Below are 14,221 nucleotides of genomic sequence, written 5' to 3'. Positions count from 1 at the left end.
TGCCTGTAGTCTCAGCTACTCAGGAGGCGGAGGCATGAGAATTGCTTGAAACTGGCAGGCGAGCGGAGGTTGCAGTGAGCTGAGACCATGTCATTAAACTCCAGCCAGGGCAACAGAGGGAGACTGTCTCTCCAACAAATGATAAATAAAACTGAAAAACAAATAACATCTCAGACAAGCAAAAGTTGAAGGGATGCATCACCACTAGATTAGTCCTACAAGAAATGCTCATAGGAGTCCTCAATCTGGAAGCAAAAAGACAGTGTCTACCACCATGAAAATAAAAAAACGCTAAGATTCACTGGTAGAGCAGGTACAGAAAAGCAAAAGAAAAAGGAATCAAACATTGCTACAGAAAACCACCATATTATAGAGGTAAACAGTAGAAGAAGAAGAAAGGAACCAAGGATAGATCCAACAATCACTAAACAATAAAATGAAAGGAGTAAGTCTTAACCTATCAATAAAAACCTTGAATATACGTGGTTTAAATTCATCCAACTAAAGATATAGATTGACTGAATGGATTACAAAAAGACTAAATGATACGTTGGCCACAAGAAACTCATTTCACCTGTAAACACCATAGACTGCAAGGGAAAACATGGAAGGATATTCCACGCAAATGGAAACCCAAAGCATGCAGGAGTAGCTGTATTTATATCAGACAAAATAGAGCTTAAGTCAAAAAAATAAATAAATAAAAGAGAAAAAGAAGGTCATTATATAATAACAACAGGATCAATTCAGCAAGAGTATACAACAGTCATAAAGGTATATGCACTTAACACCTGAGCACACAGATCTATAAGGCAAACATCACTGAAACTAAAGAGAGATAGTGCCCAGTACAATAGTAGGTGAGGACTCCATCACCTGACTTTCAGCATTGCAAAGATCATCTCAACAGAAAATCGACAAAAAAACATCAAAATTAACCTGCACTGCAGACCATAGGGACCTAGCAGACACTTACAGAACATTTCATTAAAAAGCTGCAGAATACACATTCTTCTCATTAGCACATAGAAAATTCTCCAGAATAGACCATCTACTGAGTTTACAAACTCCTAGGAATCAAGTATCTTCTCAACAACAATGGAATAAATATAGAAATCAATAACAAGGACAAAAATTTTGGAAACTGTGCAAACACATGGAAATTAAACGGCATGCTCCTGAATGAACAACTGGGCCAATCAATAAATTAAGAAAAAAAATTTAAATATCTTGAAACAAATGAAAATGGGAAAGAAACCAACCCCTATAGAAAGTGACAAAAGAAGCACTAAGAGGGCAATTTATAGCAATTAACAGCTACGTCTAAAAAAGAGAAAGACTTCAAACAAGCAACGTAACCATGCACCTTAAGAAACCAAAACAGCAAGAACAGACCCGAAACTCAAATGTAGTAGAAGGAAAGAAATGATAAAGGCAGGGCAGAACTGAATGAGGTAGAGTAAAAAACCAAAACCAACAAAACATCCTTCAAACTGGAAGACGGTTTTGGGAAAAGATAACTGCTAACTATATTAAACAAGAAAAAAGAGAAAAACAAAAAGAGAAACAGAGAAGGAGATATTAAAACCGATACCAAAGAAATACATGGCGTCGTGAGAGACTACTGTGCACAACTATATGCCAACAAACTGAAAAGCCTAGAGAAAATGGATACATTCCTGGAAATGCATAACCAGCAAGAACGAACCAAGAAGAAATGGAAACCTGAACAGAACAATGAAAGGTTATACAATTGAATCAGCAGTAAAGTTTCCCAATAAAGAAAAGTGTAAAACTGGATAACTTTACTGCCGAATTCTATTAAACTTTTAAGGAAAAACTAACAGCAATGTTCTGCAAATTACTCCAAAATCTTCCTACTTCATTCTAAATGTCAGTATTACTATAAGGCCAAACCCAGAGAAGGACACACACAACAAAAGGCAACTACATGTCAATATCCCTGAAGGACACAGACACAGAAATTGTCAAAGAAATCAAGGGGATCCAAATTGGAAAACAGAAAGTCACACTGTCTCTCTGTGCACATAAAAGAATTCAGCAAAGGTGCAGGCCGCAACATCAGCATACAAAAAATAATGCCAATGGCACGTGTAACCTTTCTATACACGAATAATCAACTAGCCTAAAAAGACATCAAGAAGGCAGTCCAATTACTTAAGCTACAAAATAATAAAATACCTCGAAATAAAGTCAACCAAAGAGATGAAAGACCGCTACCAAAAAAACTACAAAGCACTGATGAAAGAAACTGTAGCAGACGCACACATGGAAAGATACTGCATGCTGGGCCGGGCGCGGTGGCTCAAGCCTGTAATCCCAGCACTTTGGGAGGCCAAGGTGGGTGGATCACGAGGTCAAGAGATCGAGACCATCCCGGTCAACATGGTGAAACCCCGTCTCTACTAAAAATACAAAAAATTAGCTGGGCATAGTGGTGCATGCCTGTAATCCCAGCTACTCAGGAGGCTGAGGCAGGAGAATTGCCTGAACCCAGGAGGCAGAGGTTGCGGTGAGCCGAGATCGCGCCATTGCACTCCAGCCTAGGTAACAAGAGCGAAACTCCGTCTCAAAAAAAAAAAAAAAAGATACTGCATGCTCATGGACTGGAAGAATACTGGTTACATGGCCTTATTCCTGAAAGCGGTCTACCAATTCAATGCAAACTCTATTAAATGCCAATTTCTGATGTTTTTAGGGGGAGACAAGATGGTTACCACATGCAGCCAGGAATATCAAGTAAATTATCACACTTTTAGCAGGTCTTTGGAGAGAAAACACTGAAATGAGGTAAGTAATGCAGGCATCAACGTTGAAGAAGAAATCTGGGAAGCCTGCACAGGGTCACCAAGCACTAGGACTACTCCCCAGTCCAGAAACTAAGAAGGGAGTGAATGAAGGAACTATACAACACCACACACCCACACAGGAACTCTGGGATACTAGCTACAAGAGATCCCCAGACCACACAAACATCTAAATTGGCAAGAAGAACTGCCTGGAGAATAGGCAGAGGCAAAGCTCAAACCTGCATACAGCCCAGAAGGTTTTACATCTGGTGCAGCTGCAGCAAAACACGACCACAGGCACCCATCCGGCAAGGCTCTCCATCTTGCTCTGAGTGACTCTAGCTCCTGCTTACTGCCAGGTCAGTAGACAGCAGGGTCACATTAACCATGGGACTGTGGCATATCTGGTTTGTGTACCTTCTTGTCCATCAGCCCCTCCCAAGGCACCTGCCTGGCTACTCACTCAAGAGTAAGCACACAGCGCAGCCTCCACTGCCCCATCTGAGTGCTTTTCCAGAGGCCTGGGAGCAGTTCAGCCCCCAACCCCAGCACAGCCAATGCTCAACCCCATGGGACCAGAAGACAAAGTCATGAACCTGGTCTTGATACCCCCAGGGTTCAAGCACACTGCTCAAGTATACTGAGCTGGTATCTGTGGACTGAGCTCAAGCAGAGGAGGAGCTTCCTATCTCAGAATGCCGAGAAGAAGAAGGCCCGAGTTCATCTGCCACTGTGGGAGCCAGGTGTGCCTCCCTCTACAACAGCAGACCCCAGCCTTTTTGGTGCCAGGGACTGGTTTAGTGGAAAACAATTTTTCCACAGATGTAGGGGGTATGGATGGTTCTGAGATGAAACTGTTCCACTTCAAATCAGGCATTAGATTCTCATAGAGAGCACACAACCTAGATCCTTTGCATGCACAATTCACACAGGGTTTGTGCTCCTGTAAGAATCTAATACCAGTGCTGATGTGAAAAGAGGTGGAGCTCAGGTGGTAATGCTCATTCACCAGCCCTTCCCTCACCTCTCGTTGTACGGCCCAGTTTCTAGCAAGCCACAGACCAGTACTGGTCTGCCACCTGAGGGTTAGGGACCCTGTTCTACAAGACCTGCCAAGGAAGGGTGTAACCTGTCTGTCCACGGCCTCTGCCTGAGGGAGCCCACAGCCTGAAAGCACTAGCAGTCCAGTGATCTGGGTGTGGAGGGCTAGGGGACAAAACTACCTAGTTGGACCTGCCCTAGGAGCAGACACTAGAGGGAGGCCTGGTTGGGTTAGTGAGATTTATATGCTGTAAGAGCAATAGCAATTACAGGTGTACTCATGTAAGAAAATCACAAAACTTTCAACTTAAAGAATAGAGATTAATCAAGTGTTGCAGGTTTATACAACGTATTAAAAGTATTCACATTGGATCTTTTTAAATAATAAACATCCATGTGTGGTTAGTGTGTGGATACCAATCATTCACATATGATGAGGGGTAGAAAACCTGAGACTGAAGCAGGAATGGCCTCGAGAATCAGACCTCTCAAACACCGAACTGCGAAGGAAGAGGTGTTTTTATTACTACTACTATTATTATTATTATTATTATTATTATTACGGCCAGGAGCCAGGTGACAATTTGTCTAAATGACTACACTCTCCTAACAAAGAAAAGCTCTGCCTTTATATAGGCGTATACTCCAGATATTACACATGAAAGAATCTTAGGTTTCCAGCCTTAGAAATTACTAGTGAAAGGGTCTTGGATTTACAGTTTTAGAAAGCACATATGAAAGGGTCTTGGTCGATAAAGGAGTGGAATGGGGTTTTGATCTTGTTTAAGTAAAAGCAATGTCTTCTGGAGAGATTCCCCCACACCATGCCTGCTATTTACAGGAACGTGATTTAGGAGGCCAGTCAGCCATCCTTTTTTTCCTAATGAAATGCAGTGTGGAGCTCAAGGGGAAGGTGATCCTAGATGCCTGGGTCTCCTTGTCATGATGATGCAGAAAAACTCTCAAAGTGACCCCAGGCACACTAAACCCTTTAAAAGTGAACCCCAGGCAAACATAAAATCAATTAGCAAGACCATGCACATCAAAGTATACCTTTGTTAAAATCTAACTTAATTGTAGTTTTTAAAGAAATGTAAAATGTGTCAGTTTGGTTACCTTTACTGAATCAAGTTAACAAAGGAGTAATCTCCTGTGAATGAGAGCTCCGGGGATTCAAAAATCACTAAAATTTCTGTCTCCTCTTTATTAACAGAGATAATTATTACCTTTGCTTACCACACACAACACAATTAAACAACTGAGTATTTCAGCAAGTAACACGCCAGAATTATATCAGAAATCTAAACACCAAAGGAAAAAAGATAATATAACTAACCCTCAACATGAAGCTCTCCATGCTCTCATCTGAAGACCTGCTTTCTCTTCCAATATGTCTTCTGTTGAGACCTTCACCAAGATTTCCAACAGAAGGTGACACTAGGAATGGCCTTGTAGTAGAAGCAGTGGCTGGATATCTGGTCTTCTCTTTCTCCACAGTAAGCTGGGCACTGACCTCTGCTGTCATCTCCATGGTTCTATGAAGGTTACAAAAGACAAATGCTTAGTATTTCATTTTTTCCTAAATGATTCCTAAATGACTTCAAGTCTTCCAGAAGTTGCCATAAGAGTAAATGGAATATACTGTAAGCCATATTTTAACTCTGAAAATGTGTTAGAGCATGCATACTGTATCCAGTTATAGTTTTAACATTGGTCTAAAGAAGTACATCTATTTCTAGGGGGAACAACTACTTGTTGGTTGGAAATCCCCCTAGAAATCATGTTGTACTCCTTAAATATATACAATAAATCATGTTGTACTCTTTAAATATATACAATTAAAAAGCTAAAAGAAAAAAATAAAAGCTAGAAATATTTGTATTGAGTAAACTAGTTGAGATTTTTAAAAAACTATCAGTCAAAGAGATTTTCAAACAATTGTTTTTACCGCCCTTGTATATTTCACCCATTATCTGGAAAAAATTGAGCATTTGGCATTGAGGAATCATTCAAGGAGACTTTCCCTAGGGGAGAATAAGATGGCTGAGATCGAAGAGAGCTAAAGCAGCATCGACTACCGCTGTGGCCCATGCCTCAGAGGTGGGGCCTGCCCTTTCTGTCTTCCACACACCCCCTCAGGCTGACCGAGGTGCTTTTTTTTTTTTTAATCACTTAGTAATACGTCCCTTCAACCCTATGTTAATCATTCTGTACTTCACAAGTGTGTCTTTACGTGGAGTGGAAAAACTATACATGATGTTTCTTCTCAAGGAGCCCTCTAATGACCACAGTCAAGCAAAGGGAATTTACTCAGTGCCAGAATGTGCCCAGAGTCGTCGTACTTGACCCAACATTTCAGCTGCCATCTTCCAAAAATTAATTAAATTCATTAATATTTTGAATTAAGGGAATACTGACAATTTTTATCATGATATCACTGTCTAAATTATGAAGCTTCACAAATATTTAGCAGAATCCCTAATAGATTGGGTTAACTATACAAGAATATTAAGGGGTTGGGGGAGCCACGTAAAACCAACAACAGGAGTGACATGAACTGTCCTGGACTAAGATTTTAAAGGTGAAGTTCATTTACTATTTTCTATTTTACTTAAAGTTTAAGTTCATTTACTATTTATAATTTACAATATTCAAAAATTGTACAGTCTAGTTAGCTTTCACTTCCCGCACATCTCATGAACCTGTCTCACTGGAAGTTATGCTCTGGATGGCAAATTAATGAGCTTAACTTATTTGCTATGATTCTGTATACTGACTTGCCTTCTCAGTTCATTTGAAAAGGCTGCTGCAAATTTTACTTCGTTTAGGCGGTATTCCTTATATCTTTCCAATTCGATTTTATTTTCGGCTTGCGAAGTTTTTACTCTGGAGAGCTCAGATTGCAGGTCTTTGATTGTGAGTTCCATCTGGGTTTTTTCTGCGGTAATATCATTCACCCTTTGCACTAACTGTTCTAACTGTTCCTGAGGTGCTGCTTGAGTCTAAAATTAATTAAAAGGGAACATTTTAAAGTAATTATAACCTGAATAATTACTGTGCATTTGTTTCCTTTTGTTTGGAGTCAGTTATTCAGACAACAATTTTAAGTACGTGAAGAAAGAAAGAAGCTCAAGCTTCACATATTTATCATCAGTATCAACTGAATTAACGATTGATTCTGAGTTGCACAACAATCCTCCAAACAATGACAGAAACAAGTTAAGATTTTAAAATGGAACCATGTAGATTAAAAGCACTTCAAGAGTATGGTATAATTTCTCAATCACAATTTTTTCTTTTTTTTACTTTTTCTATTAGTCTTCTTTTATGCATACTGGCCTTAGTAATCAATGATTTTCTAGTGAGAATTCTTATTATGGAAGATCAATTTAGTTAGAAGAATGATGGAAACTAAAATATTTAAAGGGAGAAACAGATATCACCTTCCTTCTAGAAGTCTGCCAAACAAATTGCTGTAAGAAAAGTACAGAAAACATATACGATGGATATATCCAAGATAGAATCTGCAGCGAAACGAATGAAAGCACATTGCAGACAATTAAACCAACCTGCAAGGAGAGACTGATTTCCTTTAACGCTTCTACTATCCGTCTTGATCTTTCTTCAATCGGCACCTCATACTGTTCAGCTTCACCACGTTCTAACATTTTTCTTTCCATATGAATTTTGAGATTTACTATTTCCTGCTTCAACTGCTTCTTCTCCTCCTCTAGTGTTTGACATTTCTTTTTTAATGCTTTCACAGAGAATAATGTCTGCCGAAGAACTTCATTATCTGCGTCCAGATCTGGACATCGTGAAGGTGCAGTTTTCTGTGCTTCTGTAAGGTCATCCTGCATGAGTCAAAAAACAATATACTTTGGTAATGAAGAAGGTACACAGAGGCCAGGTGTGGTGGCTCATACCTGTAATCCCAGCACTTTGGGAGGACGAGGCGGATGGATCACCTGAGGTCAGGAGTTTGAGACAAGCCTGGCCAACATGGAAAAACCCCATCTCTACTAAAAGCACAAAAATTAGCTGGGTGTGGTGGGGGGTGCCTGTAATCCCAGCTACTCAGGAGGCCGAGGCAGGAGAATGGCTTGAATCGGGGAGGTGGAGGTTGTAGTGACCAGAGACAGTGCCACTGCATGCTAGCATGGACAGAAAAGAAAAAAAGATAAAAGAAAGTAGACTGAGAATGTTCTAACACAAAACTAATCATTTTTGAAATGAATTCAGTTGCAATAAAATATTACCTATATTCTTGTAGATTCATAAAATACAGACCATTGGATTACTCAGAAAATTAAAAACAAAGTTAAAACCACCAGAATTCACAAAAATATATCCTTTACTTTCATCATTTTTTCCACATAACATTTGGATTTGATCTTAGACTTCTGTTTTTCTATGATCATTTCATGGCTTTCCTCCTTAAAATGGCTCTAAGTCACCCCCTTAGCACAAGTCTCTTAGTCCTTTAACCCAATGTCATTCTCCATAAATTGCATGGAAGTTTTAGGGGTGTCATATTAAATTATTTGGGCCCCAGTCAATACATGGCTCCCATAATAAGACTCTGAAATTAAGACTAGTAAATCTTGAAAAAAGTGGATTCCAGCACCACAAGCCTCTTGCTGAACTGCAAATGTCTTAAGTTAATTTGAATTACATTTCAAGGAGTAATGACACTTGGCGTTAAGAAGCAATCACATCTCCCAGTATAAAAGTTGAATGGCATGATCCGTACCACTTTTCTGAATAAAAATGCCTTAATTTAGTAAGTAGCACAGTCTTGTAATTCATTGCTGCTTTACACGAAATAAGAGAGCACATTAAACGATGACAACGAAAAATCTCCCTGAAATTTCCACGCTGCTGAGTTAATAAACTTGCAGATTGCATAAGATTGTTAGTCATTCCTATGCCTTGTAGAGAAGTCATGGCAGTAGTTGTAAGCCATTGAGAAGGCCAGTATTTATGGGAAATTACAGACACATCAGCCCCTGTGTCCAGGAGGCCTTTAAATGTTTTGCCATTAATTTTAATGGTAAGTTCAGGTCTGGTAGATGAAATGGCTTGAACCCAGTAAGCATAAGAGGAAGGCTCAGAACCTTTGTTACCTATAACTTTAGTCGACAATTGAGAGTCAGCTGAGGTATCAATAGGAGTGAGAAGCAGTTGAGCAAACAACAATTCAAGACTCAGCGTGAAAACACCTGTAGGCGACCAAGCAAACACCTTAATTTCTCCCGAGTAATCAGCATCAACAACAACAACAGGTAATACATGCAGACCTCTCAAGGAACAGTTACTATGACCTAAAATAAGACCAATATATCCTGAGAAAAGAGGGCCAAAAATGCCCGTAGGGATGGCTTGGGGTCCCATGTCAGGGCTTAATACCTGTCAGGCGGTGACACAGAGGTCAAGTCCCGTGCTGTTCGGTGTTGCTCTGCAGAGTTGAGAAACGGATTTGCGCTCAAACTCAGGACAGGAGCTTGAACATAAGGTGTCCTGATATTTTGCGGGGGCTGGGACTGCCCCCGCTGGGAGTTTCCCAACTGCTGAGGGAGAGGATTGCCCTGGGCATCATGCTTAGAGTGGCACTCGTTGGCCCAATGGGTGCCACGGTGACAGCGAGGGCACAAACCTGGTTGATGTGGTTGGGGTGATGGGGTGACAGGAGAAGGAGAAGTAGGAGTAGGATCTGGGGGTGCTGGCAAAGCTAACATCTGAGGCTGTGGAGCAAAAGGAACTTGACACTGTCTAGCCATATGGCCCAGACTGCCACAATGTAAAAATTTAAGGGGTGGTCTAGGTTGGTTGGGTCTCTGTTTTAAAAAGGTGGCAATAGACATACCACCTGCTTGAGCAGCTGCTAGAGCAAGACCTTGTTGATAAGCAGGTCTGATATCAGCACAGAGGCAAATATAATCAGTTAAGGTGCCTTTATGTTTAAAGGGCCTCATGGATGCCTGGCATGCCATATTAGCATTCTCAGGAGCCAATTGTTTCACCAATAGAGATCCAGCTTCATCACTGCCAACCTGGCGTGTAACAGCCTGGAGGAGGCGTGAGACAAATTCCTGAAAAGGCTCGTCAGATCCCTGACGAATTTTAGCAAGCTCCTCCATCCTAACACTGGATGATGGTAACTGCCTCCAGGCACACATCGCCAAGGAGGTTATCTGAGTATAAGCCTCATTAGGGTAATTAAGTTGGTCGGGCAATTCAGAATGCACCCCCCTCCCCATAAGCATATCTAGAGTAACTGGAGACTGCTGGCAACAGTTTTGAATAGACTTGTCATATAAGCATGAGAACAAAAAGTCTTAAAGCGACTGTGAGTGGAAACCCGGTGGTCCTCGAAGAGGCTGGTAGGAAGGGTTTTAAGGATAGTGAAGAAAATGATAGTGGAACCCGAAGGAAAGGACATTGTAACTACACAGCTGCAAATGGAAACCAAAAGCATGCAGGAGCAGCTATATTTCTACCAGACAAAATAGATCTTAAGTCAAAAAAAAAATAAATAAAAGAGAAAAAGAAGGTCATTATATAACAATAACAGGATCAATTCAGCAAGAGTATACAACAGTCATAAAGGTATATGCACTTAACACCTGAGCACACAGATCTATAAGGCAAACATCACTGAAACTAAAGAGACAGATAGTGCCCAGTACAATAGTAGATGAGGACTCCATCACCTGACTTTCAGCATTGCAAAGATCATCTCAACAGAAAATCGACAAAAAAACATCAAAATTAACCTGCACTGCAGACCATAGGGACCTAGCAGACACTTACAGAACATTTCATTAAAAAGCTGCAGAATACACATTCTTCTCATTAGCACATAGAAAATTCTCCAGAATAGACCATCTACTGAGTTTACAAACTCCTAGGAATCAAGTATCTTCTCAACAACAATGGAATAAATACAGAAATCAATAACAAGGACAAAAATTTTGGAAACTGTGCAAACACATGGAAATTAAACGGCATGCTCCTGAATGAACAACTGGGCCAATCAATAAATTAAGAAAAAAAATTTAAATATCTTGAAACAAATGAAAATGGGAAAGAAACCAACCCCTATAGAAAGTGACAAAAGAAGCACTAAGAGGGCAATTTACAGCAATTAACAGCTACGTCTAAAAAAGAGAAAGACTATTGAAGGACAATTTCGAACATTTGCAAGTACCCTTTCCAAAAACAGAGCCCAGATTTGTGTGAGTTTCTGTGCGTCAACCAATCACTCTGCAATAAAAGAAACCCATGTTTTAGCTGGGCAAAAAATAATAATAATAATAAATAAAATAATATAAATAAATAACTTTTCATTTTTTATGAAAGTTGGGAGAAATATTTCCAGATTTGACAAACTGTATTAATCTTGTTTAAAATAACATGAGTTGCCAGCAGGATTGATTTCCAGTCCTATAGGCTCAAAGTGTACAAAGATGGACAGGATCAGGAAATAAAGAAGAATTGCAAGGAATGTGTTTGGAAAACTCTGCCCCTACCGCAAAAGCTCTCTCTCTCTTTCCCTCCCCCACAAAGAGGCTCCCTTATCTCTCACTTTACATACCGATACCGGCCCTAGCCCTCATGCTGCCCAGCTTCCCGCTGCCCAGCTTCCCGCCCAGCAGTTCAAACTGACCAACAGTTGCCCACCACCTCGGCTTTTGGCTTCCCCACCCCCAGCCCTTCAGCCCCCTATAAATAACCCTGCCCCTCGGAGCGGCGCGGCCATTCTCCTCTTCCTCCCGGCTGGTCCGCCCGGAGGCTCTTTCCTCTCAATAAAGCCTGAACTTAAGGAATTTCCTCTAGCCTGCGGTCCGGTTTTTTCCGAACGAGCTCAGTCTTCCCGCAGAGGGTAGGTCGGACAAATGGTGCCAGAAACCCGGGACGGGAGCTGGGGCCGTTGGCCCGGCCACGGCCCCCCTCCCCGACCTACCCAACACTGGCCCTGCCACCTCCACGTTCCGATTAAGGTAAGCCAAGTTTTTCTTGCTTTGCCTTCCCCCGCTTCCCGTCTCCTCTTCCTACGGCATGGTGCAGTTGCTCCCTCCGGTGTTCCGCACGGACTCCTTGCCTAGTCTCGGCCGAGCCAAGGTAGTCTTCCATTCCCGCTCCAGGAGCCTTCCGAGGGACAGCCGCCAGACGGGGGATGCCCCTCTGACCGCTTCCCTTTCCGTACTTAATTGTACTCCGGGGAATTTGCAATGAACGGGGACACCTTTTCGTTGCATCTGCCCATCCGCGCCGGAGAGTCTGTAGCTGCGCCTGCCATGGGAAATTCGGAGTCCAAAATACCTCTGAGCACCCCCCTCGGGTGCTTGCTGCGAAATTTTACCAAATTGGGATATTCCCAAACCCTCAGAAAGAAAAAGCTTATTTTCCTGTCCCACGTGGCTTGGCCCCAATACAAACTCAGTAACCAGTCACATTGGCCCCCGACTGGCACTTTTGATTTCAACACCCTCCGAGATCTCGACGATTTTTGTCGCCGCGCGGGAAAGGACAATGAAATTCCTTACATCCAGGCTTTTTGGGACCTCCGTACCCACCCCAACCTATGTTCTTCCTGCTCCACCTACCAAATCCTCTTATCTCGAACCCCCCGTAAATCTTCCTCCACTACCTCTCCCCCTCCCTACTCCTCACCGGAGGATCTGCCTGAACATCTGTCCTCTCCTGCCAATCTCAGCAACCACTCGCCATCAACGGCACGCCCTTCCCCCACTCCCTCTGCACCTCCTACCTCAGAGGCCATGCCTCGCTCTCCCTCTACTCCCTCCGAGCCCCCTCCCTCAGAGGCTGCACTTCCTCTTGCCTCTCCGGTGGCGGCCCACACCCGCTCCCACCAGCCAGCTATCCTGGCCCCACTCCGAGAAGTAGCAGGCGCAGAAGGTTTAATCAGGGTCCATGTTCCTTTCTCACTCCAAGACCTGTCCCAAATTGAGAAACGTTTAGGATCCTTCTCAGCCAACCCGTCCACCTATATTAAAGAATTCCAATACCTCACTCAAACATAAGAAGCCCTAGTCCGGTACACTCGACTAGATCCAGCCTCCCAAAATGGGGCCACTGTATTAGCCTCCCATTTTATCTCCCAATCAGCACCCGACATAAGAAAGAAACTAAAGAAAGCAGAAGAGGGGCCAGAGACTCCCATCCAAGACCTGGTAAAAATGGCCTTTAAAGTATTCAATGCCAGGGAAGATGCGGCTGAGGCTGCCCGCCAAACTTGCATGAAGCAGAAGGCTGCCCTCCAGACCCAAGCCCTAGTGGCGGCTCTAAGGCCGGCAGGGAACCAGAAGCCCAAGGCCGAAACCCATGCCCCTCCAGGGGCATGTTTCAAATGTGGAAAGGAAGGACACTGGTCCCGAGCCTGTCCACAACCATGGCCACCAACTAAGCCTTGCCCTATCTGTCGGCTCCCGGGACACTGGAAGTCAGACTGCCCCAGCTTCCCCAGGGTGCCGGTTCCTCAAAACAGACACACTGGCGTTACGCAGCCAGCAGTCACCCTCAGTAGGGAGGAGCCTGCTTGCCAGGAGCCGACCTCCGAGGGAGCTCCGTTCCCCAGTCTACTAGGGCTGCTAGATGACTAGCGGGGCCCTGGCTTTCCGACTCCGGTTACCCTCGCCGAGCCTAGGGTCACAAGACATGGGGGCTACCTACTCTGCACTTCCTTCTTATTCTGGCCATCTCACCCCTTCCCAGGTCTTAGTCATGGGAATCGATGGGACCCCGAGTATCCCCTATCAAACCCCACCACTCATGTGCTCATATAACTCCACTCCCTTCACCCACTCCTTTTTAGTAATCCCCACCTGCCCAGTTCCCCTTCTGGGGTGAGACATCCTTTCAAAGCTGAAGGCCGTCATAACCTTCCCCACCGCCAGCCCACACAGCCTTTTTCTCCTAGCCCTCAATACTCTGCCTCAGAACTCCAGACCCTCCAGTCTACCCCCGGGGTACAGTTCAAGGATGACTGGGCCTTCAAGCATAACCTCCTCATCCTCCCTGAAAAGCAAAGGTACCAGATAATCCAAGACATCCATAATTCACTCCACATTGGGCCTAAAGCCTTATACCAGTTCCTCCACCCACTTTTTCACCCCCACCGCCTCCTCAATACCATACAGGAAGTCCAGTCCTCATGTACTGTCTGCGTGAAAACTAATTCCCAGAGTTCCTGTCATCCCCGGCGCCAGCTTCATCAGCTACGCAGGTTCCTACCTGGCCAAGACTGGCAAATTGATTTCACCCATATGCCAAAGCACAAACAGTACCGGTATCTGCTAACCATTGTTGACACTTTTTCAGGCTGGATTGAAGCTTACCCCACAGCC

At 43.2% G+C, this 14,221-nt stretch overlaps 1 protein-coding gene across 5 annotated transcripts in view; it reads right to left on the bottom strand.

Moving 5' to 3' along the window:
• The window catches only part of LOC144576436 (coiled-coil domain-containing protein 144A-like), a 78,383-nt gene that overhangs the window by 20,370 nt on the left and 43,792 nt on the right, over positions 1–14,221 (bottom strand). For all 5 annotated transcript variants that reach the window (XR_013535495.1, XM_078372744.1, XM_078372745.1 and 2 more), the window contains 3 exons: positions 7,421–7,705; positions 6,633–6,853; positions 5,188–5,386 (listed from right to left, as the gene is read on the bottom strand). Coding sequence is in view for 4 of the 5 variants with exons in the window: in XM_078372744.1 (XP_078228870.1) it covers positions 5,188–5,386; positions 6,633–6,853; positions 7,421–7,705 (705 nt within the window). In the remaining variant the exon portion in view is untranslated. The remainder of the gene's footprint in view (positions 1–5,187; positions 5,387–6,632; positions 6,854–7,420; positions 7,706–14,221) is intronic.

Source organism: Callithrix jacchus, chromosome 5, assembly GCF_049354715.1.
Source record: "Callithrix jacchus isolate 240 chromosome 5, calJac240_pri, whole genome shotgun sequence".
Lineage (NCBI taxonomy): Eukaryota > Metazoa > Chordata > Mammalia > Primates > Cebidae > Callithrix > Callithrix jacchus.
The sequence above is the reverse complement of the archived record's forward strand: the minus strand, read 5'-3'. Positions and strand labels throughout refer to the sequence as shown.